Source organism: Chrysemys picta, chromosome 16, assembly GCF_011386835.1.
Source record: "Chrysemys picta bellii isolate R12L10 chromosome 16, ASM1138683v2, whole genome shotgun sequence".
In the NCBI taxonomy this organism is placed as follows: domain Eukaryota; kingdom Metazoa; phylum Chordata; order Testudines; family Emydidae; genus Chrysemys; species Chrysemys picta.
The window spans coordinates 11,160,995-11,177,323 of record NC_088806.1 but is presented as its reverse complement, the minus strand read 5'-3'; the positions used below and the strand labels follow the sequence as shown (position 1 = coordinate 11,177,323).

General features: G+C 52.1%; 2 protein-coding genes and 1 long non-coding RNA gene across 18 annotated transcripts in view; 2 read left to right on the top strand and 1 right to left on the bottom strand.

Moving 5' to 3' along the window:
* The window catches only part of LOC135972074 (zinc finger protein 271-like), a 312,092-nt gene that overhangs the window by 160,195 nt on the left and 135,568 nt on the right, over nucleotides 1-16,329 (bottom strand). The window lies entirely within an intron of this gene.
* Nucleotides 1-16,329, top strand: part of LOC135976000 (uncharacterized) — a 262,775-nt gene that overhangs the window by 177,705 nt on the left and 68,741 nt on the right. The gene's annotated exons all lie outside the window — the stretch shown is intronic.
* LOC101951937 (zinc finger protein OZF-like) overlaps nucleotides 15,512-16,329 on the top strand; it is a 45,553-nt gene continuing 44,735 nt past the window's right edge. For 7 of the 16 annotated variants that reach the window (XR_010593177.1, XR_010593174.1, XR_010593173.1 and 4 more), the window contains exon 1: nucleotides 15,527-15,780. Coding sequence is in view for 4 of the 16 variants with exons in the window: in XM_065569898.1 (XP_065425970.1) it covers nucleotides 15,666-15,780 (115 nt within the window). In the remaining 12 variants the exon portion in view is untranslated. Of the gene's footprint in view, nucleotides 15,781-16,329 lie in introns of all 16 variants that reach the window. The other 9 variants (XM_065569900.1, XM_065569901.1, XR_010593169.1 and 6 more) reach the window with 6 other exon arrangements.

The window sequence follows — 16,329 nt, the reverse complement described above, 5'->3', positions numbered from 1 at the left end:
GGGGCCTGCATGAAAACTTCTAAGCTTAACTACCAGTTTAGCTCTGGTCCGCCGCCACCATTTCCAATGGATTCCCTCCCTGGGAAGCCTTGAGAAACCTTCACCAATTCCCTGGTGAATACAGATCCAAACCCCTTGGATCTTAAAACAAGGAGAAATTAACCATCCCCCCTCCTTCCTCCCACCAACTCCTGGTGAATACAGATCCAACCCCCTTGGATCTAAAACAAGGAGAAATTAACCATTCCCCTCCTTCCTCCCACCAACTCCTGGTGAATCAAGATCCAAACCCCTTGGATCTTAAAACAAGGAAAAATCAATCAGGTTCTTAAAAAGAAGGCTTTTAATTAAAGAAAAAGGTAAAAATCATCTCTGTAAAATCAGTATGGAAATTAACCTTACAGGGTAATCAAACTTAAAGAGCTCAGAGGACTCCCCTCTAGTCTTAGGTTCAAAGTACAGCAAACAAAGATAAACACTCTAGTAAAAGGTACATTTACAAGTTGAGAAAACAAAGGAAAACTAAGACGCCTTGCCTGGCTATTTACTTACAAGTTTGAAATAGGAGAGACTTTTTTAGAAAGATGTGGAGAACCTGGATTGATGTCTGGTCCCTCTCAGTCCCGAGAGCAAACGCACTCCCAAAACAAAAAACACAAACAAAAACCTTCCCCCCCCCCCCAAGATTTGAAAGTATCTTGTCCCCTTATTGGTCCTTTAGGTCAGATGCCAGCCAGGTTACCTGAGCTTCTTAACCCTTTACAGGGAAAAGGATTTTGGAGTCTCTGGCCAGGAGGGATTTTATAGTACTGTACACAGGACAGCTGTTACCCTTCCCTTTATAGTTATGACAAGTGTTTCCGTGCCTCGACGACTGACTCTTTCAGGGTCGCTCCGAGCTCCAGGTGTAATCCCGTGTTCAGTTCACCATGAGCTTGTTCAGACAGCTGGGCCTGCTGCTCAATGCCGAAAAGTTCACTTTGAAGCCTACCCAAAGAATAGACTTAGAATCATAGAATCTCAGGGTTGGAAGGGACCTCGGGAGGTCATCTAGTCCAACCCCCTGCTCAAGGTAGGACCAATCCCCAGACAGATTTTTGCCCCAGATCCCTAAATGGCCCCCTCAAGGATTGAACTCATAACCCTGGGTTTAGCAGGCCAATGCTCAAACCACTGAGCTATACCTCCACCCCTTGGAGCAGTCCTGGATTCAAATCTCGCCGTGCATGCCTACCGCACACCTGCTTCCAGTCCATGGTGGACATTATCCACAGCCTCCAGAGCTTCCCGACCTCGACAGCACGCACGTGCCTCGGTCTTCTGGGGCACATGGCATCATGCAGCTTCGTGATCAGACATGCCAGACTACGTCTCCGTCCATTTCAGACCTGACTCTCATCAGTGTACCATCCAGGCCGACACAATTTAGACACAGTGCTCACTGTACTGAAGGAAGTCTTATCCTCCCTGGCTTGGTGGCTGAACCCCAACTTTGTATGCGGGGGAATACCATTCCATGCCCCACAGCCCTCCCTGGTCCTAACCACGTACGCATCATCTCTGGGCTGGGGCACTCACCTTGCGGACCTCCGCACACAGGACCTTTGGTCCACTCAAGAGATAGCCCTGCACATCAACGCTCGAGAACTGAGAGGAGTACGCCTGGCGTGTCAGGTTTTCCGTGAACACCTTCAGGGCCGTTGTGTCACAGTCATCATGGACAACACAACGGCCATGTTTTACATCAACAAGCAAGGGGGAGCGCAGTCATCTCTCCTCTGTCAGGAGGCCATCCAACAGTGGGAATTCTGCATAGCCCACTCGATCGACCTGGTGGCATCATTTCTCCCAGGAGTCCAAAACACCTTGGCAGATCGCCTCAGCAGATCCTTCCTGGCTCACGAGAGGTCGATTCACCCGGACGTTATCCATTCTGTTTTCCGGAAGTGGGGATTTCCCCAAGTAGACCTTTTTGCCTCTCGCAAGAATTGGAAGTGCCAGGTGTTCTGCTCTCTCCAGGGATGCTCCCCGGGCTCCCTGTCGGACGCCTTCCTAATACCGTGGAAAGACCACCTGCTCTATGCCTTCCCTCCATTTCCATTAGTCCACAAGGTCTTTCTCAAGTTATGCAGAGACAGGGCCCGCTTAATATTGATCGCCCCAGCGTGGCCCAGACAACATTGGTACACCACACTCCTCGATCTGTCGGTGGCCGCACCAATCCCTCTCCCGTTGTGACCGGACCTGATCACTCAGGAGCATGGCTGACTATGTCACCCAGACCTGCAATCCCTCCATCTCACAGTATGGATGCTGCATAGCTAACTCAATCTGAGCTGCCTTGCTCCCGCTCAGTGCAGCAAGTGCTCTTGGGTGGCAGAAAGCCCTCTACTAGGTCCACGTATCTGGCTAAGTGGAAGCGTTTCTCCTGCTGGTGTGCCCTGAACAATACTGCTCCTCTGGAGGAGTCGGCACCTACCATCCTGGATTATCTCTTGTCCCTGAAACAGCAAGGCCTTGCTGTTTCATCCATCAGAGTACACCTAGCAGTGATTTCAGCCTCCATCCCGGCGAAAACGGGTGCTTGGTTTTCTCCAATCCCATAGTCAGCAGGTTCCTTAAGGGATTGGAACATCTGTACCCACAAATTCAGCGTCCGGCCCCTACCTGAGACCTCAACCTGGTCCTATCTAGACTCATGGGTGCTCCGTTCGAGCCAATGGCCACCTGCTCGCTTCTGTACCTTTCCTGGAAAACAGCATTCCTTATCGCTATCACCTCGGTGAGATGTGTGTCGGAGCTTCAGGCCCTGACTTCAGACCCACCGTATACGGTGTTCCATAAGGACAAGGTACAGCTGCGACCACACCCCACCTTCCTTCCTAAGGTGGTGTCTACCTTTCATGTCAATCAAGACATCTTCCTTCCAGTCTTCTATCCAAAGCCGCACACTGCTTGATGAGAACAACAGCTGCATTCTCTAGATGTTCATAGGGCTCTCACCTTTTACATTGATCTAACAAGACCCTTTAGGAGGACAGCCCAGCTGTTTGTGGCAGTGGCAGACCGGATGAAGGGCCTCCCGGTCTCCACACAGTGCTTCTCATCCTGGATCACATCATGCATCTGTGCGTGCTATGACTTGGCTGGTGTCCCAACTACGCATCTTACTGCCCACTCCACTCGGGCTCAAGCTTCGTCCTCCACCTTCCTGGCTCATGTGCCCATACAGGAGATCTGTAGGGCAGCAACTTGGTCATCTGTGCATACCTTCGCTTCCCACTATGCCATAGTGCAGCAGTCAACGGGTGATGCTGCATTTGGTTCAGCAGTCCTGCACTCTGCGACATCTCATTCCAACCCCACCGACTAGGTAAGGCTTGTGAGTCACCTAATTGGAATCGATATGAGCAAGCACTTCAAGAAGAAAAGACGGTTACTCACCTTTATAACTGTTGTTCTTTGAGATGTGTTGCTCATACCCATTCCAAACCCACCCTCCTTCCCCTCTGTTGGAGTAGAGGGAAGAAGGAACTGAGGGGGGCACTGGGTCGGCAGGGGCATATATCCAGCGCCATAAGGGCGCCACTCCAGGGGGCGCCTCAGCTGACCCACCGAGTGATGCTAGGGTAAAAATCTTCTGATGATTGTGCACACGGTGCGCGCACACTTAATTGGAATGGATATGAGCAACACAACTTGAAGAACAACAGTTACAAAGGTGAGTAACCATCTTTTTCACCTCAAACTCCTTTATCCTTCTTCCCAGAGCCATGTAGTCTGCAGTGACCCACTCAAGATCATTCTTGGCAGTATCATTGGTGCCCACAACGAGAAGTAGGAAGGGGTAGCAGTCTGAGGGCTTGATCAGTCTCGGCAGACACTCCGTCACATCCTGAATTCTAGCTCCAGGCAAGCAGCACACTTCGAGTCTCTCAGTCTGGTCAGCAGATGGATGACTTCGTCCCCCTTAGGACAGAGTCCCCGACCACCACCACCCGTCTCCTCCTCTTGGGAGTGGTGGTCGTGGAACCTCCATCCTAGGACACTGCATCTCATGCCTTCTGGTCGATGGGGTCTCCTTCTGATGGCTAGATTGCTCTTCCAAATCATTCTCCGCAGTAGAACCTGTGCAGAGAGCCTGAAAAAGGTTTTGTTCCTCTATCTGCATTGGGGGTACATAGGTTCTCCTCATTCTTCTTCTGAAGATCACATGGTGCCAGTTTTCTTCCCCGTTCTGCCCTGCCCTGTCTGATTCTTTGGCATGCTGTGCCCCCAGAACCAAACACTGACTTCTGTCCAGAAAGTCTTCGTTTTCTCTGATGCAATGCAAGGTTGATACTTACGTCTCTAGTCCTTTAACCTTCTAATATGGAGACCAGTTTGCACTTTGTACAGCCAAAGTCACTTCTAACCTCTGGGAGAAAGATACACATGGCACAGCCTGTGCAGGTCACAACAGCTGATCGCTCAGTATCTATGTGTTCCTTCTAAAAGTGTCCTCAGATGATGTATTTACTTCTCACAGAAGCCTGAAAGGCAAAAACACTCTGTGGGAACTCTCCCCAGGCAAACTCCCAGGCAACAGCTGATTCCTTCATGCCTATGGGTCCCAATCTGGCTGCCTTGTTGGACAAGAAACACTTCCATGCTGGGCAAATGATTTGTAGCCAGTGAGGGAATGTATCAGATTCCACGTTCAGACTGAAGGTAACGTGAATGTTGAGTCCAGAGTCTGTGGTTTGGTCTCTTAGTTTTGCTCTAGAGTCTAATGCATTTGTATCACATATCCACCTCCTGCTACTTTGAAAGATTAGAAAGTGTGAAAATAGAGCACAGGTGGTTTTTCTCATGATGCAGCATTCCCACATAGTGTGAGACCCCTTCCACCCACACTTCTGGGAGAAGACCCAGGGAGAAATGAACTCACAGAAATGGAAGGCTACTAGATTATTGTAGAATGTGACTTCACACAAAGCTCACTGGGTGGAAATGGGAATTAAGAGAAAACTGCCCTATCGGTTTATATTTTGTAATCATTGAATAAGTTGTTACCAGCGACAATAAAATTAAACATTAAGTTAATTAATGTAACGTAAGAAGCTGATTATGTAATAACTTTCAGTGTTACAATATAATTCAAGTTTTCTTCTAGTTCTCTCCCTGCCCCCTCCTACTAGATAGGAAATGGAGGCTAATCCTGAAATTGAAACCTCACTACAAAGGAATTAGAGTGGGGGAATATGTGAGAGAAATAGCATGTATGAGAATAGAGACCCAGTAGTTGAATCTTTTGATAAATTTTAAATCTTCTGTTAAGAGGAAACTTACTTGAGACAAGATTAGGAACTTTTTACCCAGTTAGAGGGTAACAGCCACAGAGTTCTCCAGGTCTCTTGTTTGCAAAGAAAAGATGTCATATCAGGCAGGAGATGTCAAAATATAAAATGGTGATGGATGTGTGATGGTAGCTTTTCTGGGTTTTTTTGTTTTGGTTTGTTTTTTTAATTTAATTTAAATTTTGCAACCAGTTATTTTTATAGGTGCTGAGGCCCCTTTTCCTTTTGAGCACAGCTGTTTAACCCTCAGGCCTGGCTCTGGAAACTCCCCAAAACTGGCCTTGTGTTTCTTTCATGTTTGATATCTTTGGGGTTCACACATCCACACTACATGCGGTTCACAGCAACAGATACTTTGAGAAACCTGCTGGGTTAAACAGGCCTTTTCCAAACTGACATTGGCCCAAAGTCTGCCTCAATTCAGCTGGATTGGGACACATCTGCATCAAAGGAGTGGTTCACACCTGATTAGCCCAGAAACCTCGGGGGAGCTGTGGTAAAATAGGATAAGTAGAAATCCACAACAATAAAGTTAAAGGTAAGGGTGAAAGACTCTCACACTGCAGGTCAACAAGCCTGTTCTGTTCATTCCCTCTGACGCATCTCGCACTGGTCACTCTCAGGCTGCACACTGGGCTTGATGGATGACTGTGGGTTTCCTCATCTGAAAGCTCTGCAGCCACTGCTCGTCATCCCAGATGTGTATGATGATGTGATCCCACCGCTCAGAGCTTATTTCCTGAGCCCAAACGTGGCGTTCCACTGTGAATGCCACAAGCGATCTCCTGTCATAGCTACTACATGTGGTGAGATCAATGTTGAACTCCTCTGCTTTTGTACTTTAAGGAAAACTCCACTGCCACTCGTGACATGTAGCATATTGGTCAACAGTGCTGGATCCATTCCTGCAGCACGAAGAGGCAGAATGCGCAGTGCACCAACCATTGAAAGATGGCGCCAAATGTGGATGGAAGCACAGGGATTGCTGGGATGCGAAGCAATGCATCACGGGGCATTGGGACAGGACCCAGGATGCCCCGCAACCCCCTCTGTCTTCTCACAATGCTTAGTGGCAGAAGAGGAAGCGATGCTTAGTGGGATAGCTGCCCAGAGTGCACCGCTCCCAACACTGCTGCAAGTGCCACAAGTGTGAACACGCTATTGCACAGGCAGCTGACTGTGAACACACAATAGCGGTTTCCCTTCAGCACTCTCCGAGCGGCACTGTAACTCCCAGTGCTGTAACTCTGCCAGTGTAGACACAGCCTGAGAGGGACTGACTGCCAGGATCCCAGGACTGATCCCCTCTGGGAAATGAAGCACAATGTCAACAAAACCATGCTAGTCCAAAGTGCTGGACCATCTATGCCATTACCTGGTTCCTAAACTGCAGCTACAGTTCCTACTCCAAGTGAATCCAAAGACCGAGAGGTGCAGAGATCCAACCCCTTATAATCTTAGAAACGTTTTGTTTCTTCTTCTATTTTTTGTCTGTTTCTTTTTATGAACTTGGAGACCTCCCAGCCTTTCTCTTAGATTGGGGGGGGTGTGTGTGTGTGTGTACACACAACTCTGAAATCTATAAAGGGAAGATGCTAGGAATAATAGTTCCCCAAATCTTAATAGTCTTAAAACTCTGCCCTATGAAATGACTGACTGCATGCTCCTCACCTATGGAAGCACTGCAAGGAATTGAGCTGTCAGATATGTATTGTTCAGCGAGAGCTGTTTGAACTTTTTTTATACTAATGTCTCTCTAAGGTCTGTTTGTGCTTTGGGGCGAGAAGGCAGGAAGTATTAACTACACAATAGTGACATCTAAGGAGAAAACTAATTGGCTTTGAGGTTGTAGGTTAAATGTAAGCAATAATTTGGTTTTGGTATTGAAATATTCAGCTGGCTAAATTTGGGTTGCACTGCCTGGGTAAAAATCTCTGATTGGGGTTTCGACATCACTAACTATTCACCTGCCTTCTTGGGTTGCTCTTTTACGATTTATAAAGGTTGGTTTTCTGGTGTATTAATCTGATGGTTTGACTAAATTGATGACTTGATTCCAATGCAATATCCTTCTTAACTGATTGATTTACTAATTTGACCTGAACTTTGTCACTGTATTGTTTAACCCTTAGCTGAGTGGAGTCTATAGTCATTTAGCCTTAGTGATGTGTGCTCTTGAACAAATAAATCCATGTTAATAAAACATGTAACTGGGATATTGAGTCATTTCTTTCAATAAGCAACCAGGGCTGGAACTTTTATTTGTATATTTCCCTTTAATTGAATCTCCATTTTCTTCATTTCATACTGTTCTACGTTAAGGAATGTGCAGCACCAGAAACTGACAAGCCTTTTGCTGCCCCATTCTGTGCCCATCCAGCAGGAGTAGAGAACAAACACCTCCTGGAGGGGGATTGTCACACTGAACTGTACATACAGACGCATGTTCCCAAGCTTTCCTGTCTGTCTCAAATCCTGGCATAAGGGTGACACCTACAGCCGCTTGTAATCACGCCTGGCAGGAAAGAGACCCCTATGTGCATTCCCTTGGGAGGCAGGGGGATCTGGGAGACCCTGGACACGGGGGGATATTTACCCAGAGCTCAGGAGCAATCTACTCAGGGGTGATGCAGGAGAAAAGAGCTGGGTGCTGCTTTCCCCACTTATTTCTCCTTATCCCCTTTCGGTCTCTCTCTCCTCTTTCCCTTTGTTCCATCCCCCTGCCCCCTTGCAAGGGGACTTGGTAACTTCCCTGCTCCCAGGGGCACTCATTTTCCCGTAGCTGGATTGGCCCCTGCGAGTGCTAATAGGAATGAGAGCCTGGGTGCGGGACAGTCCCTGCAGCGGCTCTGGGACACACACAAGCAAGAGGAGCAGCAGAGATGGGGCTAGTTCCCACCTCAGAAAGTCCCTGGCCTGGTGAGTGCGGCAGCTGCAGCCCGTGTTGGGCTTGAAGGAGGCAGGAAGGGCCCAGAACAGGGAGCTGGGAAGAAGGAAGCAGGAAAAACAAGGAAAAGAGCCATGGGGCAGCTCCTGGAGGCGGAGCTCTGTAAGGTAGGAGACACTGCTGGTGCTGCTGCCTCCAGTGTGAGCTGGGAGCCCGGGCTGTAGTGTGAGAAACTGCTGTCTGTAGGACTGTGCTACTGAGAGTGCACTGGGCATGCTCAGTAACATCTGCTGAAGCCACTTCCCTTCACCCTGCCCTTACTTGGAATCATATTCTGCAGACTATTATTTACAGGGACTCAAAGGGGGAAAATCTGAGGAGGGGGTGGAAATGGACTGGTCCATGGGGTCAGCTGGAGGCAGGGTTAGGAGAGGGGCTGAGGGGCAAAATCAGGGATGAGGGGAAAAGGAGCTGAGGGGAAACCCAGGGGTGAGGCGGTGACAGAGGGTAAAACTCCAGCACAGGCAGGGGCAGAGGGGATAACAGTTGCCGCGATGGACAGACACTAGTGTTTGCAAAAATAGCATGTGGTGGGGGGGGGGCAGAGGGGCTTTTTTATTTCCCCTCCCACAGACATTACCCCCGCTCTTATTGTGGTCACTTAGAACAGGGGCGAGGGTGTCCCCATTCTGGGGTCCTCTCTCCACACTGGACTCTTCCCTGACCCACTGATCATTGCATATGCTTCAAGCAAATACAATTTATTAAAGAGCAATCAGTTTAAAAAATAAGGAAAGATGGAAAAGGTTAAAGGCAAACACGTAATCTCATTCTGTGGCACAGGGATATCACAAACAGCGTCTCTGGAACATACGGGAAGTTCACAGTCTCTCCCTCACGTGTCCCAGGCCTCCTTCCCAGGTCCTGGCTGTGGTGCAGAGATGCTACAGATCGAACACATGCTCTGGTGGTGGCCACATGTCCTCAGGCGCTAGATGGCAGGACACTTCTTCCCAGCATCGGCCCACATGTAGGGGTTACGATCCCCCAAATCTGGCCTGCAAGCCCTCTTGACTGGTGGCGTCTCCCTGCGCTTCTGCCCTGGGTCCCCCTCACTCTCCCAAGCTGCTCCCCACACCCACCTCCAGCCACAGGCTGCCGCTGCTCTGCCTCCATGTCCCTGGGCTGCTTCTCTGGCTTTGGCAGTCACACCTCAGTTCCCCGGCTCTGCTTGGGCTCCTGCTCTCTCCTTAGCTCGGCCCCACTCGGGCCCAGGTAGTTCCAGCTCACATGGAGGAAGGGACCCTCTGGCCTCCTAAATCTCTCATCAGACTGCCTGCCCTGTCCGGCAGGGTGACCTGGAGATTTGGCATCTCCGCATTGCCCCTAGAGCTGAAAGCCGAGGAAGCTGAACACCAAAGACTCGCCATGAAGGAGAAAGAAAGAGCAAAACCATTAATTGGACGGCTAGAAAAGCAGAACCAGAACCTTCCCCTGTCACTCATTCCCACCTTCCAAAAATCCACAAATGGGAACAATTGTGTCTTGCATCCAAAGTGACAGATGATGTTACAGAACATTTCACTACCTTTGAGAGGCTGTGTGTGATTCATGAGATTCCTGAGGACAAGAAAATCCCCACTTTGGTTGCAAAGTTAACTGGTAAAGTTCTGAATACATTCAAGGAAATGCCAATTCAGGATGCTTTAGATTACTAGAAATTCAAAGAAATGATTTCAGATCACCCCTGAAACAGATCGGGCGAATTTTAGGAGTCTTAAGAGAAATGCGTGTTTGAGTAACGGGGAATATGTAACAGGATGAAAGATCTGATGGGAAATGGTGAGGGGAAGGGGAATTGCAAGCTTTGAAGAAATATTTGAACTGGTTACTCTGGAACATTTCTTAAGCATATGTAGAGATGATATGAAGCAGTGTCTGTGGGATAAAAATGTGAACACTCTGGATGAGGCGGTCTCTCTAGATGATGCTTTGAGTGAGTGTAAACCACACAAAGGGAAGTTTAAACCTGGTGGGAAGCAGGGTTTCCGTTTTACCTGTGGGAAAAAGGAGGGTGGCTGGGAGGCTGGGCACTCACAGCCTGTGACATTCCCCTCTGGTGTTGTCTGGACCAGTGATCTGCTAGGTCACTCCAACACTTGCCTGTGAAGCCAGCCTTACCCTGCTCTGCTGTGAGCACCCCCACTCCTGGGGTGCTCACCCACAGCCTCTGGCATGTCAGCTGCTCCCAGCTACTTGTGAGCGAATGACACTAGCCAGTATCTCCGGTCCCAGACACAACCCTAGGAACCTCCATCCTGCAGTGTCCATTTATGCCCACTGGACACTGCAAGCTTATATAAGTTCGTCAATTTAACAAAGAAATTGATATGTACCAGGCTTGTTCTCCCAAGGGAGTCTCTGACACACTGCAAACCAAACGCACTGCTTCAGGTAGAATAAACAGATTTATTAACTATAAAGGTAGATCTAAGTGATTATAAGTCAAAGCACAACAAAGTCAGATTTGGTCAAATGAAATAAAAGCAAAACACATTCTAAGCGGACCTTAACACTTTCAATGTCCTTTCAAACTTAGAGGCTTCTCACCACAGGCTGGCTCTTCAGCTAGGGTCTCCCCTTTGATCAGTGGTTCAGTCACTTGGTGGTGGTGGTGTCCGTAGATTGTGACAAAGTTCCTCCTCTGCCTCGGTGGGTCCTGCGCTTATAGGCGAATTTGCTCACCTCAGAGATTCACGGCAGCTCTCAGTTTGCCCACTTTTTCTAGTGGCTCAACCCTGCCGTTCACTCAGCTAACCTCACCACTGGCCAGCATGGGGAAAGGGAGGAGAACAATCCCCCGCAATCTCTACTGATCCACCTAGTCGGGGGACAGGCCAGGGACCTTCTCCTTTGGTGGGACCAACAGTCCAGGTCAACTCCTCTTCTATCCAATAGGGAGTTGGGGGGGAACCTGGGCCCACTGTCTACTCCATGTTCCAGCCCAGGGCCCTGTGGATTGAAGCTGTCTACAGTGTTTCCTGTAACAGCTGCGTGACAGCTACAACTCCCTGGGCTACTTCCCCATGGCCTCCTCCCAACACCTTCTTTATCCTCACCGCAGGACCTTCCTCCTGATGCCTGTAGCCGCTTGTACTCCTCAGTTCTCCAGCAGTACGACTACTCACTCTCAGCTTCTTGCACGCCTCTTGCTCCCAGCTCCTCGCACGCACCTCACTAACTGAAGTGAGGTCCTTTATAAACCAGGTTCCCTGATTAGCCTGTCTGTGCTAATTGATTCTAGTAGCTTCTTAATTGGCTCCAGGTGTCCTAATTAGCCTGTCTTAATTGATTCCAGCAACTTCCTGATTGTTCTGGAACAGTCCATTATTTTACTCAGCAAAAAGGGACCTGCTTAATCTGGGGCTAATAGATCTACCTTCTATCACTCTCCTCTACCCCGACCCTGTCACAAGATATAGGCGAAAGAGAGAGAGCATGGCAAAATGTCACTTCCTTTTATCATGTCCTTTCTTTCTGCTTGGCTTTGCCCCCCGCCCACCTTCAGAGTCAGGTGAGTATTACCTCATCACAGTCCCAAACTGCCCAAAGGAAAGGGGTGACTCCCTCCAGGGTCTAACACAGGGGTCTCAAACTCAAATCACCACGAGGGCCACATGAGGACTAGTACATTGGCACAAGGGCCGCATCACCGACACCTTTACATATAAAGATACAACCCCCCCCACCCCCACTCCACCCCTCCCATGAGGCCCTGGCCCTGCCCTGCCTCTTCCCACCCCCCATTCCCACCCCTTTCCCAAAGTCCTCACCCCAATTCTGCCCCCTCCCTGCCCCTATTCCAACCCCTTCCCCAAATCCCCACCACTGTCTGGCCTTTTTTCTGCCTCCTCCCTGCTCCTCCCCCTTCCTCCTGGAAAGTGCTAAATGCCACCAAACAGCTGTTTGGTGGCGGGAAGCGCCTGGAGGTAGGCAGAGGAGTGTGGATGCGGCACGCTGGGAGGGAAGCGGGGCAGTGGGTGAGGGGAGCTTGTTGGGCTGCAGGAAATAACTCCCCGGGCCGCATGTTTGAGACCCCTGGTCGAACAGATTCTTTATTGCTGCCTAAGACAGCGTCCATTGTTCCTGTGAGGCTGGGCTGGGTTTGTCCCATCCATGCCGTTGCCATGACAAGGTGTGAACTGCCTCTCTGCTCTTGGAGAATTCTTGCATGGGTTTGCTTTAAGCCACGAGGGTACATTTTCAGCCTCATAACTATATACATGAAATTGTAACCTACAACCTTACTATAACATTACAGTAACAATTATTATAACAACCATGCACAGTGCATCACGAGCCTTCCGAACACACCCAACATGACAAACTTTGCATTGGATACCACACAATCATTTTATAAAGATGAAGATGGGGGTGTAGGATGTCCCCCCGAGGTACAGAGCGTCACACATCCCCAAAACCATTCCTCTAATCCCCATCCCAAACCTCCTGTGAAAACAGAAGAGCCAAAAAGGTGCTATCCCTGTAATTCATCTGAGGAATAAATGCCCTGTACTGAGAGGACGCAGACAACAAATAGCCCATGTTAATACTGCTGTCCTCAACACAGAAATCTCACAGGCGCCGGACACTTATCATCTTGGTTTTGTGGGATTACCCTCTGCAGAACCAGACATGCAGCACATCAAGGTTTTCAAGATTCATGGCAAGGGATACTTACGATGGGAGGCTACAGGTGCAGAAATTTCTGTGGTTAAGCAGAGTATAATTCAAGAAGGTAACACTGCCAGAACTTTTATTAGTAGGAGGTTACAGGATTCGTGTGTCTTTGACTGAAATGCAGATCAACACTGATGGTTTTAAAAACTATTGCCATTGACATACTTATTGGAAATGATTCTTTCAGTGCAACTCAAGCTGTTATACCTGCAGCAAGAAGAAATACGATGCTGGGACCCCATAGGGAAACAGTAAAGTCCCATGAACTGCTGAACGAATGCGAGAGAGTCTCTTTAACTGCTCTGTAGGAGGGGGAAGCAGCATTCTTCCAGGTGTGGGGGAGGTGGAGACCAGTTCCTGCACTGCATCTGAAGGCACCACCACCTCAGGAAGGGAGGGGGATAAAGTGCCTGTCACTGAGAAAACTGTCCAGGCTGTTGGCTGTGAGCCCTTTGCAGCTGAACCGGGGTCACAGACTGTTGTAGAAAGCACAGAGGTGTGTGTCCTAGAGGCGGGGGGCAGAGAAGAAAACTGGGGAAAGAATAGTGGAAGTACATGAATGTCTCCTCAGTGGTCACTTGGGACAGGATGCCCAGGACAGAGTGGCTGATTCAGCATCTCTGCACCCAGGCACTCAGCCTGTGACTCGGGTTCAGAGAGGACGGACTGTGAAACCGACCTCCCCAAAGGGGAGCAGTCACACAGCTGACTCCGCAGGGATAGAGAAAGGAGTGTTGGGGGGAACCCCAACCCAGGTCCCAGTTTTTCAGGACACCGGTCGCTCCCGATATGCTTGTGGAAATTAACTGTCTCTCTAAGACAGGATGCAAATTCTACTGAAGAAATACTTGTCTGTAAGAATGCAAATGACCCAACTGGCAGGGGGAGGAGGGCTTCCCCTGGGGTTGGGAAGACACAGAAAGCAGCCGAGAGAGATACAGATTTAATGTTTTATCCTTACCAGTGAGTTTGTCTAAAGTGCTGGAGAAATCTGCCCAGGTTACAAAGGCTGGTGCATGTCCACTTTCCTTTGACAAAGTGGCAAACTAGGTAATGAACTTACAGTGGCCAGGCTTCTGACCAGTGCAAAATGGGACAGTTCTGGGGTGCAGGGCTGGGGAATTGGCTGGAACCTATTGATGGTTCATGAGTGGCTGGGAGATCATTCGTGTAACACAGTTGGGTTTGTCCCTGCCTGTGGATGGCTGTGTAAGTGCAGTGCCTGTCTAAGGCTTGGATAGGGTGACCAGACGTCCCGATTTTATCGGGACCGTCCCGATATTTCCTTGTTTGTCCCGCGTCCCGACCGACGTGCGGTCGGGACAACCGGACAAACAAGGAAATGCCCCGAGCCTCGAGCCCGGAAGTGCTCGCGCCCCCCCCCCCCCGCCCCGACTCCGCCCCCTCCTCCCCCGATTGGCTCCCTCCCCGAATCCCCGCCTCTTCCCCGGGCTCACCATTCCCCCTCCCTCCGCAAGTGCTGGAGGGAGGCCCGGGAGACGCAGGGGAAGCGCGGGGCCGGGGTGAGTAACAGTCCGGCCTGGCCCAGTGCAGGCAGGACTCGGGTGGTTGGGAGAGGAGGGGGGCGACCCGCGGGGCCAGGCGACGGGGGAGGAAGCGGCCATGGCGCTCGGCGGCTCTGGCGCCCCCGAACCCCCCGAGCCGGGGCCTGCAGCAGCGCGTACGCTGGGCCCAGCCCCTGGCTAGACACGTCTGGGCTGCCCAGCTGGTGCTATCGCGCGGTGGCCCCGGGGCGGAGGCATCGGCAGCCCAGCCCCGTTCGTTCCCCTGCGGGACCCGAGCAGGACGGGGGGCTGGGGCCTGCTGCCCCCACTCCGGGGCCGCCGCGGGATAGCACTAGCTGGGCAGCAGCCCAGACGCTGGCCAGGGGCTGGGCGCAGCGTGCGCGCTGCTGGGTCCCCGCAGCAGGCCCCGGCTCGGGGGGTTCGGGGGCGCCAGAGCCGCAGCCGCGGAGCGCCATGGCCGCTTCCTCCCCCGCGGCAGTGGGAGCTGCAGCAGCGGCTGCTCCCGAGTCCCGCTGCCCGGGGGGACAACAACAGCCGCCGCCTGGCCCCGCGGGCCGCCCCCCTCCTCTCCTTACCACCCGACTGAGTCCTGCCTGCTCGGGACCAGGCCGGACTCTTACTCACCCCGGCCCCGCGCTTCCCCTGAGTCTCCCGGGCCTCCCTCCAGCACTTGCGGAGGAAGTTTTTTTTTTTTTTTTTTTTTTGGCCCCGCCCCCCGCCACGCCCCCCCCACGTCCCGATATTTGTCTTTGGTGATCTGGTCACCCTAGGCTTGGAGCTTGACATCAGTATCACAGTGTGAGAGGCAGCCTGAGAGCGAGAAGACGCCGGGGGCGGGTCTGAGAGGCCCGGCGGGGGAGGGGCGCGGGGGTCACTGCGGGCGGGGGGACAGGGACAGGGGCCGGGGGGGTCTCTACGAGGGAAGGGGAGATGGGGAAAGGCTGAGGCTGACTCCGGGGCCCGCCCTTACCTGGGCTGCAGAGGGCAGCAGCGCTCCCGGGGCAGGCTGGGAGATGTAGTTCCGGACTCTCCTGGGAGCGGAAGTGACGTCGGGCGGGGAGGCGGGGCCGGGCTGCGAACGCGCGCGGGGCGCTGCGGCTCTGTTTGGCTCACGCTGGGCCGTTGGAGCCTCTCCCGGGGCCGGAGACGGTTTGTGCCGTTGGAGCTCTGGGCATGCGCAGATCGCGGAAGAGACTTTCATTAAACCCCCCGGTGCCCGGCCCGGGCCCTGCTCCCGCTGGAGCCGCCCCGAGCTCTGCCCGCCCCGCTGCGGCGCTGCAGCCTCCAGGTACCGGAGCGAGCCCCGGGGGCGGGGCCGGGCGGTGACTCTGCCCCAGTGTCCGTGGGGTGGACCCGGCATCTCGCAGCGCCGGGATCTGCTCCCTGGGGCAGCGCCCGCGGGGGGCTCGGAGCTGCTGTCCCCGCAGGAGCCCAACGCCCCCGGGCCCGGCCAGGCTCTGCCCTGGGGCACCACGGGGGAGAACCAGCCCCCACTGGGGTCCCTGCGTGGGGCCGTGCGGTGGGGGCGGGAGACCTGGGAAAGGGGCGGATGGAAAATGTCTGTGCAGCCCGGACATGGCCGGGGGGGGGGGGAAGAGCCGGTGAACCCCGAGGAGCGGGGAGAGAAGGGGGGGCTGAGATCCCCTCGGATTTACCGCTGCCCCTTCCCGTGGGGACCCCCCATCCTCTCCAGCCCTGTCCCCTTTCTCCCTAGAGAGCAACGAGCCACATCCAGGGTGACCCCCCCCCCCTTTCCTCCAATCCCTGAGACGGTCTCTGTTCCCCTCCCCCAACTGTGCCCCATTTTCTCTCCACTTCGCCAATGGCCAGTTCCAAT